Below are 15728 nucleotides of genomic sequence, written 5' to 3' on the forward strand. Positions count from 1 at the left end.
ATCACCACACCGCAGCCTTCACTGGTTTTCCTCAGGTAGAGAGGCCACCAGAATAACTTTATGGAGGGCCTTGGGGGGAAGGCAGGTCAGGGGACCCCTGATGAGCTCCCATGGCTGCCAAGAAGGCTTCATCAAATATCTCACGCAGGTTCATGACCAGAGCATTGGCCTGGAAGGTGTCTTCACTGAAGTGCTGCTTCTTGGGCACATCCAGTATGTTGATGGGATGAAGGCCCTGGGGCACCTTCATCCTATATGGCTGTGCGCTTGGGTACAGAACTCGGACTATCACCTCATAAGGCAACTTGGGCACGGGCGCCACCCAGTGGCCGTCCACTGTTTGCAGCCATGCTCCACCAGTAGGGTCTGGAGTCACTTCTAGAAAGTCCTGGAAGTCGTGCTCCAAGCACGGGTCTGGGTGCACGCCCAGGCGGATTCCCTGCGGGCTTCCAATCTCGGTGGTAGGTGGTCTGGAAGGGTTAGTGCTAATATTCCACGTGCTGGGCCGTCTGATATTAGGCTTCTGGTATTTGGGCTTGGGAGGCACCACCCGCTGTGATATAATTTGCAGATATTCCTCCAAGGAAGGATGGAAGCTCATAGAAATCTGGGATTTTTGAGTCTTGGAGAGGGCAGTACGCAAAGGTGGGACATCATCCTCCTCTTCCCTGGTTTTGTGGACCAGGCTATGGCATTGGTACGGCAGCTTGGAATGGAGCCATTTCCTGAAATCAGCTTCTCTCAGAAGTTGGCGTTTTTTCTGCAACAATAGGAAAATAGTGGTGGTGGCCTGCTCTAGTACTTAGGTGGAAGGAGGCCCTGGGGTTACAGGCCTTGGAAACCTCAGATCTACTATCCTCGCACAGGGAAACCCTGAGTTTGAGAGAAACTCCAGCCTATGAGAGCCGTTATTCTGATGAAGGAGACAACTTTGGCCCCAGAGCTTCTGGGCTGATTTGGAGACTTCTGACTTGATGGGGGGAGATATACTCTGACCTGGTAAGCCTGTAACTTAAGGAGGGGGACACAGTTCTTGTCCTAGGAAAAACCTCAAGCCTTACGGGGATAATAGCTCCCTTCCCAGAGAAGAATCCTCAGTATGATAGTGGATATCTGTCTTGCCACATGAGAGTCTCTGGTTTGATAGGGAAAAGGCAAACAAGAAGTCCAAACTACAGCACTGAACCTGGAATAGGGCAGAGCTAACCTGGACAGGGCTCTCAGAGAGGTAGGCTTTGAGTAGCCATGTAGGGGAGGTTACAGTTGGCTGTCTCCCAGGCTGAGCAGCAATGATTTGCCAAACTGTCCTTCCCTCCATTGGAACTGAATCTTCCACCTGTCCTAGAAACTCCCCACCCTGTAGTCTCAATGTCTCACTCCCAGACTGTTGCTAAGCAATCAGATACTTCAGAGATTGACCCAGCTGCAAGGGGTAGGCTCTGATTAGGCTAAGCCAATCATAATCCCCTCAGCCTTGCCCCAGACCTCAGTCAATCAGCATATGGCTTTCCTTTAGTTCTAGTCATTGGAACAAGAATGGACACATGATCCAATTGAGGCCAACAAGAGATTCCCCTGGTGGAGATCTAGAAGGGAGTCTGGGGAGGGTTAGGGCCACAGGAAACAGAAGGGCTTTGCCTCCCTATGGACATGTATGTGACTGTGAGAGTTGGGTGACACAACAGAGGGATGCAGAACAGTGGAGAGAAGTGCAGCTAGATCATAGCTGCAGTCCCAGTAAGGCCTTGCAGCCCTCCCACTTAAGGATCTACCTAAGATTCCTGGCATCTCTGTAGGTTCTTCGTTTTTGTTGTGTTGTTTGTTTGTTTGCAGTCTATTTAATTATTCCTGCTTGAAATCCTCCTTTCTTCCCTAGCCAAAGTCTTTCATTGCTCTGGACCTCTACCAGAGCAGTTTCTAACTCTAGTTTATCTAGCTTGTCATTTCTAACTCACATCTGATCTCCAAACTTGCCATTCTCTGCATATATTATGTTCCCATGTGTCCCTATGCCTTCTTACATGGCTATTCCTTCTGCCTGGTCAGCCCTTCCCTACTTCTTCATATGGCCAACTGCTGCCCACCTTTAAATATCCCTCTTAAGCATCCCTTCCAGGACCCTCATGACACCCACCACCCCCATGGGAACATTACCTGCCTCTACACTAGAGTGGGTACCACACCTGTTGGTCTTTGGGGCCACAGGGTCTGGCAGGTGCCTAGCGTGGTGGTCTATTGGGAGGAAAGATGAATCATCTCTTTAACAGTGTGTGAGTCCCAGTGCTGGGCAGGTCCTGGTCTCATTGATGAGAATCTCATCCTGAGTGGGGCTTTTGAATACTTGCTCTTTTCAGCTATATTTACTTTCTGACACAGGAAAAAAACTTGACTGAAAGTGTGGCTTATGTGGGAGAGATTTCACCAGAGTATGGGGGAGAGGGGGGCTCTTTCTGGTGGAAGTGCTCCCCCTGCCCCTGGTACTGAGGATTGAACCCAGGGGTGCTGTACCACTGAGCTACATCCAAAACCCTTTTTCTGTTTTGTTTTGAGACAGGATCTTGCTAAGTTGCCCAGACTGGCATTGAACTTATGATCCTCCTGCCTCAGCCTGCTGAGTGGTGGGCTGGTTGGAAGTGTTTCTAATGCTCTTTTCACCATAATACATGAGTTCCTGCTCTCTGTTCACAAGCTTGCAGAGCAGCCAGTGCCTGGCCCTGCCCAGCCTCCCCCTTACTTGATACTCAGCCAGGTAGTTGTGTTCCATGACGATCAGCTGATCCTTGAGGTGCTTCAGTTTCCCCATCTCACGGGCAAAATCCTTCTTGTCCCGTTTCCACATGGCATCCTTTAAGAACCTGATGCCAAGATGGGCTGTGTCATCCCACAGAGATTTCGTTTCCACCAGGGCTGGGGAGACTGGTGGCTACTGAGGACTTGGAGGGGGTGGGAGGAGCTGCCAGAGCAGGGGTGAGCAAAATGACTCTTGCTTTTGTCCAGGGGTCCTTTGCAGGGAAAAGAGGAAAGTGTCTGGTGGTCTGGTCACCACCCCCTGCTGAGGAGCCAGGGGCACCAGGGTAAGGAAGGATGGCAATATTTAACCCAAAAAGATGAGGCCTGGCAAAAACCTCAATAATATCCTGGGTGGGGGTCCTCCTTAGCAGGCTTATCCCCTTACCATCTGGTTTCCCAGACCTTCCTCTCAAAGGCTCAGCCTTGGGTGAGGGCTCTGGGGGAGGATCAAGAGAGGGTTTGGGAGAAAGGGGTGGGTTGCAGGCTGGGGGTGATTCTTACACCCTCACCGGGCACAGGCACGACGGTTCCATATTTTGCAGTAGTCAATGGGCTTGCAACCGGCGGCATCTTTGGCATGGACATTGGCACCATTCTGCACCAGGAACTTCACACAGCTCAGCATTCCTTCACGGGATGCCAGGTGCAGGGGTGTGGAGCCACTTTTTGTCTGGCTGTAGAAGGCCCCATCGGAAGGGAAGAGGGTAGAAAGGAAAGGCAAGGGTGTTTGCTCATCAGGTGGGCAGACCAATTTCCAAGCCCTGCTCTGCTGCCAGCACACTGGGTGACCCTGGCTGTGTCCCTTTCCCTCTCTTGTTAATTTAATGTCTGCTCCTGGACTAGCATGTGATCCTCCCAAATATCAGTTGAAGACACTGGCAGTGGTTCCCAGACTTAGCTGCAAATCAGAAACATCTGGGAATCTTTCAAAACTTGCAAAGCCCAGGCCATAATACAGACCCATTAAAGCAAAACCTTTGAACTGGCAATGGTGGTGCATGTCTGTAATCCCAGCAGCTCTGGAGGCTGAGGCTGAAAGACTGCAAGTTTGAGACCAGCCTCGGGAACTGAGTTTTGCCTCCAAAAAAAAAAAAAAAAAAAAAAAGGGCTGGGGATGTAGCTTAGTGGTAGAGCAGCCCTGGGTTTAATCCCATCCCATGCCCCCCCCCAAAAAAGTCACACCCTTTGAAAGCCTCCTGGGTGATTCCAATATAAATATGAGTTTGGAAACCCAAGCACTGAGGCTTAGAAGTTTAGTGGCCACCTAAATTGACTGCTTTAGGTGGGTCCCAATCCCTGCCCTCCAGCAGCCCCACCTGCAAGGATCTGCCTGCCTAGAAGTGGAATTCCTATCTGCCCAGAAGAAGCCTCCTTCTGAAACAGGCTGGACTCACCTATTAATGGCTGCTCCTTTCTGGAGCAGGTAGTAAATGCAGGGGAGTGCCACAGTCTTGTTGTCCTTGTTAATGACCAGATGCAGAGGGGTCTGACCATTTCGGGTGGTCAAGTTTACTGGAAATTGGTACTCCTCTACCAAGACGTGTAGGCACTGAAGTTTGCCCTCCTCGGCCGCGCAGTGGATGGCAGTGAAGCCCTGTGGGGTCCAGAGTACAGTAAGAGAAAGCTGAGCGAGATTGGGACTCCTGGGTCCACAACCTAGCCTATGTAGCAATTTTTGGAGTTACTCGTCTCTTCTTCCCTGTTCCCTAGGAGTGGTTCACAGCCCTTTCCCACCCCCAGTGCATCAGCTCATACTTTCCCCTCCCTGCCCCACAATGGCCTCCCACTAAAGGTGAATAGGACCAGCCACAGAGAAAAGGCCATCTCTGGATGCCCAGGTGATTACTACGTGAGGAGCTCTTTGCATAGTAGGAGGTGGGAAGAGGGGACCTCAGTCCCTGTTCCCACACTCCAAGGCCTTACCTTGTTGTCGGCTGAGATTTCCCCGCGATTCCGGTTCAGACAGAACCGCAGCCATTCCACATCGCCCACAGCGGCCGCAAACAGCTCAAAGTAGCACTTACTGGCCTTGTAGTCCCCCAACTCCAAGATGCTAGGGTCGCGTGGGGTGGGGGTGAGTGGGACTGGGCTGCACGGACCGCGAAGGGCGTCCATGTGGCGAGGGCAGTTACTAACCCGGGCACCTCCCAGGGGTCGAGCCTTGGTCCTAGCCCTGCTCCCAGAGTGTCCGCGACAGCTTCAGCCCCCGCCCTCTATGACAATGCCTCGTCTGGGAGGCGTTGTACCCAGTGCTCGCCTTCTCTCTGGGCCCACCTGGAACGCTTGGAGTCACTGTTCATGAACCTCAGGAAGGATTTTGATGACCGCTGTGGAGAACCCGTTGGAGTTGTCCATAGGCTCGGTCTTCTGCATTCTTCCGCTTCCAGGTCCCGGGGCTCCAACCACCGTGCAGAGCCCACAGAGGAGCTCCTGTCAGTCGAAGCTATAGAGAATCTGAAGCTCTGGCCTAAGGCCTCGCAACCGGTGTGGCAGTGCGTGGACCCTCCCACGCTCCACCGGGTAGCTACTCGGCTGTTGGCAGCCGCTTCCAGGGAGTCAGTAAGCCATCCCACCAGCTTCAAATGTCTATAGCCTTGTTCCATGCGGGGACAGAACCCAGGCACCTGGGAGGACACCTGCCTGCCACCCACTCCCATCCCACTACAGTGCTCAGAGACAATACACCCCCACCCTAGCTGCCAGGGGTCCACAGCCCTGGAAACTCAACATCTAACCCAGCAAACACCACACTTAGCTTTCGTTCTGATTACAAAAGTTGAAACAGAAGCACAGTGTGGAAATGAAAAATCATCTCGCAGAAACCAGCTGCAGAAATCACGTTCTATTGAGATCTATCCACACGTCATGAGTACATTTTTGTATCTCTTCATTTGGCGTTCCAGTTACTTCCCATTGTCATTCCACGTAATAAACGTACATTATGACGCACCCACAGTCTAGCATCATAATGGATGTGCTGCCATGTCACATATGCTGCAGGCTCAATTCTGGTTCTTAAGATGGATTTCTGCAAGTAGAATTACTAGATGAAAAGGAATGAGTATTTTTTAAGCTGTCAATATGGGATTTCCAAACTGCCCTCCAGAAAGGTTTTATATTCACTTCTCTTCCACCTGCAGTGGGGACCAGTTACTTGATCTCTGTGTCTTAGTTTCTGCCTCAGCAAAATGGGGATCACAGTGTCTACTTCACAGGTAGTCAAGGCATGCAAGCAGCCTAAGAGTGCCAGCAGAGAAGCACTATCCACACATTTACGGTTATTATAGTTGTTAGGAACTAGGGATTGAACCCAGGGTGTTTTACAACTGAGCTATATCCCTAGCCATTTTTATTTTTCATTTTGAGAAAGGATCTCACTAAATTGCTGAGGCTGGTCTTGAATTTGCAATCCTCCTACTTCAGTCTCCCAAGTAGGTGTGATTACAGGCAAGTGCCATCTTGTCAGGCTTAATTTTTTTTTTTAAAGAGAGGGAGAGAGAGAAAATGATAATTTTTTAATATTTATTTTTCAGTTTTCAGTGGACACAACATCTTTATTTTGTGTGGTGCTGAGGATTGAACCCAGTGCCCCACGCATGCCAGGCGAGCATATTACCGCTTGGCATCCCCAGCCCTGCTTAATATGATTTTTATTGATCTGTAAAACTTATTAGCATAGTAACCCTTGATATTCTTTGCCAATATTTTCCCATTTGCCTTTTTACATACATATAGTAATCAAATACTAGCTGTTGCTTGAATCATTTTCTCTTACTGAACCATGCATGTTCTCACGTCTTCTTACTTAAGAGGATAGACCCCAGAGGAGTCTTGAGGGTCCAGGACTAACTCTGGGCATGCTAACTTCATTTCCCTCTTAGCACCTTCTCCCCTCTGCACCCCAGCATCTCAGATATTTGCTTTGGGAAAATTGAAGGAGGAATGAGGGTCTTCTATGACCATAATGACCTGCAGGGAAGGATGAAAATTTTCCACTCAGAAGCACCTTTCCCCTTTTCCAGGGAAACCTCCTCTGAGAACCCACTTGCCCTATTACCCCAGTAATCAGAAGGAGTCAGGACCCTTGCCAAGTACCTTCCAAAGTGGCAAAGCCTGCGGTTGGGGTTTAGCTCAGTGGTGCAGCACTTCCTAGTACGTATAAAGCTACCCAGACCATGGGGAGGACAGACAACACAAAATGCCCAGAGAAAGATTTGATTTCCACTTGGAAGGGAGAGGTAAGGGTATGGCTCCAGAGCAATTCTACAGTCCTAGACGAAGGAGATGGAAGGCTGGGGGAGGAAGCACACTTCAGAGAAGTGGGGGCAGAGCCCAGAGAGTGCTGTCACCATATCCCAGGTCCAAGGTTAAAGGCCTACTCCTCCATGCCCTGTCCCCACCAGCCCTCTGAGCCACCCACAATCCTCTTGAAGCTTAAACTAGTTTGGATTGAGTTTCTGTCACATTCAACTGAAGCCTGATTAGTACAAAGCTCTTGAGATTAAATTCTCCATTTAGTAAAATAATTGGAACCAGTGGGATGGCCCCTAAAGGGAGCTATATGGAATAAAGCACTGTGAAGCCCCAGGGGGCATTGGAACTTGTCCCTGCACTGTTTGGGGCTGCAGGTAAGTGAAACTAAGAATTATGCTTGGAATGGATCTTGAAGCTGATTCCAACTTTCATCATGTGACTCAGCAGTGTACTGGCCCAAAGATGGTAACAGGATTTCGGGCTTGGCTGCCAGCATGTGGGAGTCTTCTATTGGTGGGTCTGGGTTCTGCCTGTGAAGGTAGTGGGACAGGGATTAGGACAGGGAATAGGACCCTGATTATCAAGTTGTAATTGCAGAATACAGAGAGGAAATAATATTGTCTTGTTGGAATGGACACACCCATTCTGCGGAGGAAGGAAATTTGAAAGACAGGTGTCAACAGATGAGAAAGGCAATGTTTGCCTCTTGGTTCAAGATTTGGAAAAAGAAAAGTATCTGGATTGTTCACTAATCAGTGGGGGTGGGCAGGTCTTTAGGTATCTAGAAACATTAGAGAAAGCAAGTTGTATTCCCCTTTCAGTTTTCTTGGTACTGGGGATTGAACCCAGGAACACTTTATCACTGAGCTACATTTTTTTTTTTTTTTTTTTGGGACAGAGTCTCACCAAGTTGCTCAGGCTTGCAATCCTCCTGTCCCAACCTCCCAAGATGCTGGAATTACAGGTGTGCTCCACTGCACCTGGCTACAAGTTGTACTCCTTAAAACACATTTCCCAGTTGTGTGCCTGCTTTCCTGTCTGTTCTCCCCTGTACTCTCAAAGAATCTGAATAGATCCTATTCTTCAGCTTCAGAACAATTCCAAAGAAGCAGCAAAACTGGGCTAGAGTCTTATTCCCTCCACTGGGTGTCTCACGGGGTAGCAGTTACCAGAAGCTCCCACATCCAAGAAGTTATTTATTCAGACTATTATTATCTGATAGCATGCTGATCCAAAGGATCCTAGAAGGGACCCAGAATATAATTCTGATGTCTCCTGGATTTTTTTTTTAAAGAGAGAGTGAGAGAGGAGAGAGAGTGAGGGAGAGAGAGAGAGAATTTTTAATATTTATTTTTTTTAGTTTTCTGCGGACATAACATCTTTGTTGGTATGTGGTGCTGAGGATCGAACCCCGGCCGCACGCATGCGAGGCGAGTGCGCTACGGCTTGAGCCACATCCCCAGCCCTCTCCTGGATTTTTGAGATTTAGAATAAGTTTGTCTTAAATCTTTGCCCAATCTCCACTTCTGAAATGGTAGTATGAGGAGATTCATAGGCCCAATCCTCAAGAAATAACCATAACTGGTGGAAATTATTTTTAAGAACTATTTAAAGTCTCTGGGCATTGTCCCAAGGCATACACAAAATGAAGAAACATTCAAGAAAATTTCCTAAGTCTCATAAGAATGGTATGAATCTGTGGCATTTGAGACTTTTCCATTTCAGAGCAATGACCAAAGCTTCAATATGGGTGAATATGGCCAATAAAATGAGGGTTCTCTCCTCCTCATTCCTAGAAGCAAGACACCAGCATGCCCCTCCCTCCCCTTCCCAGCTCCAATTGGTACAGGCTCTGCCAAGCAACCAGCAGACCAGCACTGGCTTCATTAAAGAAGGTTCGATTCATGAGTAAAACACTAGGGAATTTTAAATTAAAGAGACAAGACTCTAATTACCTTTAAAACCAGCTCCAGGACGGCTTCTCCTAGCTCTAGCCTCCAGCCACCTAATGCAGGAAGTTATTTATTCAGACTATTATTATCTGATAGCATGCTGAAGAGGCTAGCGAGAGTGATAGAACACGCCAGGGAGTGGACTTTATTGGGGAACAAAAAATTCCAGGGAAAATCCCATCCAATGAAGGTTAAGGGGGGCAGCATCCCAAGGTCAGGGGCGACGACTGGATCTTCAGGGCAGTGGCCAGACACACCTCTGCATGGACAAGCCTCGGACTTGGAGAAGGGTGGGGAAAGCTCTGACACAGCTGTGTCTAAGAGCCTCTCACCCAGCCAGGGAGGTAACTCAAGTCATGTGCGAGGATGGCCTCCTACAACAGGCTAAATTCATCATGAGTGCAGCTGAAAGATTGGAGGGATCCCTTCACTTCACCCCTGTTAACAGGGTAGATGCTCCACCCACAAGGATCTGAGAATATTGGGGCCCTGATCACCTTTGGCTCAACTTGCTCATAGCTATATCATATTCTATATCAAGAGAGAGGCCAGATGTGACTGCCCCTGTCCAGAACCCTGCTCAAAAATCAGGATGATATGAGACAATCAGGCTACTGTCCTCGCCCTCAGATCTACAGGAGGATCTCAGAAATTATGCCCAGAGAATCCAGAGGAACTGAGAGCTCCAAAGATCTCCACCAAAAGAAATGGCTTTATTTGTAACGGTGTGGAAGTTTAAGTCTAATGGTTCTCTAAAAACAATGGAGATTTTGTTGGTAAGCAATTAAAAACAATCCAAACTCTGGGACAGCTAATTTACCAGAAAGAAGCAGGGACAGAGTTCAGAAGAGCCCACTTAGAGCCAGAACAAACTTCAAAGACAAATATGACCTCTGCAAAGAGATCCGTCCATGGAGAAGTTTATTCCCAAGGGCATCATAGAAAATAAAAAATAAAGTGATAAGCTGGTGATGCACAGAGGCTAAAAGCTAGGTATTACACCAACAAAGGCAGGCTGTTTAGTAGATCAGGGAAAGCGACAGTGAAAGAGGATCCTGCTTAAACCACTGCTATTTCAAAATGATGGCATGCAAGCCCAAAGCTGCGCCCTGCAGCGGTCATTTCAGAGGCTTCATGTTGAGATGGGGAAGACTGCTAAAATAGCCCTTCCAAATCACTAAACAATTCAACAAGCGAACCACAGAAACAAGTCCCAGAGAGAGGGGGGCAGGAAAATAAGAATCCAAAATTTCTAAAACAAGTTACCTAAAAAAAAATCCAGTTTTTAACAAAGCATTATGAGATATGTAAATAAACAGGAAATGATAACCCATAATCAGGAAATAAGAAATCAAGCAAGAGCAGCTGCTTGTGAAATGGCCCATACATCAGAGATAACAGACCAAGATAAGTAGCCATTGTAGGTATATTCAAAGAACTAAAGGAATGCTAAACAGTAAAAATAGATAACATTTCATCAAACAGGAAATATCAATAAAGAGAAATTCTTCTAGAAACGAATCGGGAGCTGCTGGTGTAGCTCAGTCATGGAGTGCTTGCCTAGCTTTCATAAAGCCCTGGGTTGGTTTCCAATCACCAAAAAAATTCATTACAAGAGCTCAACAGCGTATTTGAACTTACAGAGGAAAGAATCAGAAAACTGATGGCAAACAATAGAGGTAATAGGTAATACAAGGAATAGAGGGGGAAAGGAATGAAAAAAAAAAGAATAGAGCCCCAAAAGAAAAGAACAGAAAGAATGAAAGAAAAAGAGAGGGGAGACCACTGGACACCTCAGTTTATACAAAGAAAAGCTCAGGCCAAACATAATGAGAATATCATAAAGACATGTAAAAGAAAAGAATGAGAAAAATTCTTAAAGATATAGTGACTGAAAACTTATCAGGTTTAACCCAGATGCCCTTCAATAGATGAATGGATTAAAAAAATGTGGCATCTATACACAATGGAGTACTATGCAGCAATAAAAAATGACAAAATCATAGAATTTGCAGGGAAATGGATGGCACTAGAGCAGATTATGCTTAGTGAAGCTAGCCAATCCCTAAAAAACAAATACCAAATGTCTTCTTTGATATAATGAGAGCAACTATGAACAGAGCAGGGAGGAAGAGCAGGAAGAAAAGATTAACATTAAACAGAGACATGAGATGGGAGGGAAAGGGAGAGAAAAGGGAAATTGCATGGAAATGAAGGGAGACCCTCATTGCTATACAAAATTACATATAAGAGGTTGTGAGGGGAATGGGAAAATAAACAAGGAGAGAAATGAATTACAGTAGATGGGGTAGAGAGAGAAGATGGGAGGGGAGGGGAGGGGGGATAGTAGGGGATAGGAAAGGTAGCAGAATACAACAATTACTAATAGGGCATTATGTAAAATTGTGGATGTGTAACTCACGTGATTCTGCAATCTGCATTTGGGGTAAAATTGGGGGTTCATAACCCACTTCAATCTAATGTATGAAATATGATATGTCAAGAGCTTTGTAATGTTGTGAACAACCAATAAAAAAAAGAAAACTTATCAGGTTTGATAAACAAGATTAATTTATTCATTTCAGAAGCTCAACAAACTCCAAGTAAGATAAATATAAATATATCAACACTCAGGTACATTGTACAAAAAATACACAAAGACAAGGAAAAATCTGAAAGAAATTAGAGATAAATAACTCATGATATACAAAGGAACCCCAATCAGATTAATAACTTACTTCTCATTAGAAATAATGAGTGCAAGAAGGCAGTAAAGAAAAAAACCTGTCAGCTAAGAATTTTATATCCAAAAACAAAAACGAAAATAATCTTTCAAAATTGTCCAGGTGCAGTGGTGCATGCCTGCAATCCCAGCAGCTTGGGTGGCTGAGACAGGAGGATCATGCATTCAAAGCCAGCCTCAGCAACTTAGTGAAGCCCTAAGCAACTCGGTAAAACCCTGTCTCTAAATTTAAAAGAAAAAAAAAGTAAAATAAATACATTGCCCAACAAACAAAAACTTAGAGAATTTGTTGCTAGAATCCCTGCCTTATAAGAATTAATAATGAAAGTTCTTCAGGCTAGAAGCTACCTCATGCCATAATCTGAATCCTCACAAAACAAAAACAGAACAAACGAACAAGTAAGTGAGAGAACATAAGAATAATATTTCAATGCCTCACTGGAGTTAAGTTACCATAAATCTGAAATACATTCTGATAAGCTAATGTGATTTTGGTAAGATCTAGAATAACCACCAAGAAAATAACTAAAAAAATAGAGTGAAAAAATTATCAAAGGAATTAAAATATTACACTAGGAAATATTCAAATCCAAAAGAAAGCATTAAAGGAGGACTAGAGAAACAAAAGTCATGAAACAAATGGAAAATTAAAGTCAAACAGTGTATGTATATCTTTATGCAGTAAAACACTCTGACTGCATAAAAATCAGTTTCCAAGCTGGGCACAATGGCACACGCATCCAATCCCAGGAACTCTAGAGGACAAGAGGGTTGCAAGTTCAAGGCCAGCCTCGGCAGTTTAGCAAGGCCCTCAGCAACTTAGTGAGACCCAGTCTCAACATAAGATAAATAAATAAATAGAAAGGGCTGGGGATGTAGCTCAGTAGTAAAGCACCCCTGGGTTAAATCCTGGGTATAAAATAAACAAATAAATTTCCAACTATATTTTATCTACAGGAGTAGATCTATTAGATAGCCTGTTGATATATATAGTAGATATATATAGATATAGATAGCAACTGTAAGAAAGCTGAAGTGGCTATTCAAATATCAAAATGGACTTTAACCCAAGAAGCAAACTGTTGCTAGAGATAGAGGACTATTTTATTTAAAAAAATAATAGGGCCAATCTATGAGAAACATGTAACAGTCATAAACATACATGCACTAACAACAGAGCCCCGGAATATAGGAAACAAAAACTGACATAATTGAAAGAAAGCGATAACTCAACAATAAAAGTTGAAGACATCAATACTTCACTTTCAAGAATGGACAGAATGAGGCAGAAGTACAATAAGGAAACAGAAGTTTTTGAATAACATTAGAAGTTTTTGAATAACAACTAGACCAAGCAAACATCTGTAGTACTCTTTTCCCAACAACAGCAGAATACATTCTTCTCAAGTACACACAAAGCCTTCTGCAGAGGACAATCTACTAGGCCATCAGGAAAGACTTGATAAAATTTTAAAAAATTGAAAGCATACAAAGTGTATTTTCTGACCACACTGAAATGAAATTAGAAATAAATAACAGAAAGAAGCTTAGGAAATTTATAAACTTGTATAATTAAGTGACATACTCCTAAATAACAAATGTGCTAAAGAAGAAATCACCAGGGAAATTAGAAACTGCTTTTTTTAAATATATTTTTTAAATTTTAATATTTATTTTTTTTAGCTTTCGACGGACACAACATTTTTGTTTGTATGTGGTGCTGAGGATCGAACCCGGGGGCTGCACGCATGCCAGGCGAGCGCGCTACTGCTTGAGCCACATCCCTAGCCCTAGAAACTGCTTTGAGATGAGTGAAAACAGAGAAAAATCAAATTAAAAGTTGACTTTTTAAAAAGACCAACAGAATCAGCAAACTTTTTAGACAACCAAGAAAAAAAGAGATTTACTAAAATGTGTGAAGTCAGGAAAGAAAGAGGGGATGTTACTATATACCTTACAGAAATATAAAGGATCACAAAGAAATATTAGGAACAATTAGTTGCTAGAAACTTAGCTAACTTAGATGACATGGACATCTTCCTGTAAGAAAACAAACTACCAAAAAGGACTCAGGAAGAAATAGAAAATCTGATTAGACAAATAGAAATTAAAGACATTCAATTAGTAGCAACAGCAGCAGTAATAGTAACTACCCACAAAGAAAAGCTCGAGCCAAACATTTAAAGAAGAATTAACACCAATTATTCCCAAATGCTTCTAAAAATATAGACGAATGAACAATTCCAATTCATCTTATGAAACTAGTATTACTCTGATATGAAAATTAGACAACATCATAAGAAAAAATATCTACGGACCAACATCTCTTGTGAATGTATATGTAAAAAATCCTTAACAAAAGACCATCAAGCCAAATTCATAACATATATAAAAGGATTGTACACTATGACAAAATAGAATTTATCCTAACAAGGCAAGTTTGGTCTAACATCTGAAAAACCAAGTTTATATATCATATGGGTAGAATAAAGATCAAAAACCCAGGATCATCTCAATAGACAAAGTTCCACTCTTCTCATGATAAAACATTCAATAAACTTGATTAGAACAAATTTTAGCTCAATAAAGCTATTATTTGAAAACTCCACAGTTGACATCACATTTATGGAGAACAACCAATTAATTTCCCTTTAAGATTAGGAACAAGATGAGCATGTTCACTCTTGTTACACTATTCAACAACATACTGGAGGTTCTAACCAGGGAAATTAGAGAAGAAAATGAAAAGAAAGTCATCTCAATTTGAAAGGAAGAAGTAAAACTATAAAAAGACATAAGAACAAGGGATGCTAAGGATGTGAAGAAATTGGAAACCTCATACACGGCTGATAGAAATGTTAAATGGTGTAGCCACTTTGGAAAGCAGTGTGGAAGTTCTTCAAAAAGTTAAACCCAGTTACCATCGGACCCAGCAATTCTACTCATCAGAAATGAACATATATGTTCACAAAAACTTGTATATAATGTTCTTTGTAGCCTTTTTATAATAGCCAAAATAATGGAAATGACTTACATGTCCAAAAACTGATGCCTAAACAAAAGTTTTGATCTCACACTATAAAATATTATTCGACAATAAAAATAAATGAAGTGCTGATACATACTATAATACAAATAAACCTTAAAAATGTTTTGCTAAGAGAATGAAGCCAGTCACAAAAAAACCATATTGTACAATTTCATTTATATGAGATATCAAGTACAGGCAAAATTGTAGAGATAAAAAGCAGATTCATGGTTGCTTAGGGCTGGGGAGGGCACAGGTGGAGAGTAGTTGAGGGATGATGGCTCAGGGTACAAATTTTCTTTTGGAAATAATGAAAAAGTTCTAAATATTGATTGTAGTAAATGTTGCACAACTCTGTAGGTATACTAAATGCTGTCAAGTAGTACCATTATAAATGGGTAAACTTTATAGTGTATGAATTATATCTCAATAAAGTTGTTGTTAAATAAAAACAACTCTAAGCCCTATGGACAGTCAAAGCTTTTTATTTTATTTATTGTTTTGGCGGGGGGGGGGGCGGGGGGGGGCGGGGGGGGCAGGGCGGGTACCAGGGATTGAACGCAGAGACACTTAACCACTGAGCCACATCCCCAGCCCAATTTTTGTATTTTATTTAGAGTCAGGGTCTCACTGAGTTACTTAGCGCCTTGCCTTTGCTGAGTCTGGCTTTGAACTCTGGATCCTCTTGTTTCAGCCTCCCCAGCTGCTGGGATTACAGGCGTGTGCACCCGCCAGTCAAAGCTTTTTAAAGAATTATTCATGACTCCCTTGTAGATGGTGCAAAGAGACAGGAGGACAAGACATCACAGAAGAGCAGGTCATTTCCAAGGATGCCTCAGGCATCCTGAATTTTGGGATGCTCTTCACCAGTTTCTTAAGTTTAGGGATCTTTCCCAGCCTTCTGCACGGGCTGTCATGTCTGTCGGGCTACCTCCCTAAGGACTCTTTTCCCTTCCTGTCT

The 15728-nt window shown here is 43.9% G+C and overlaps 1 protein-coding gene across 1 annotated transcript; it reads right to left on the reverse strand.

Moving 5' to 3' along the window:
- Positions 1-58: 58 nt before the first annotated feature.
- ANKRD53 (ankyrin repeat domain 53) lies at positions 59-4905 on the reverse strand (the record flags this gene model as incomplete). Its single annotated transcript, XM_081265147.1, has 5 exons — positions 59-760; positions 2735-2855; positions 3300-3464; positions 4185-4384; positions 4714-4905. The coding sequence occupies 5 exons, from the start codon at positions 4903-4905 to the stop codon at positions 59-61; spliced, it is 1380 nt and encodes a 459-aa protein (XP_081121273.1).
- Positions 4906-15728: the final 10823 nt, after the last annotated feature.

The sequence above is a fragment of the Spermophilus citellus genome (assembly GCF_964194105.1).
Source record: "Spermophilus citellus genome assembly, chromosome: 13".
Classification (NCBI taxonomy): Eukaryota; Metazoa; Chordata; class Mammalia; order Rodentia; family Sciuridae; genus Spermophilus; species Spermophilus citellus.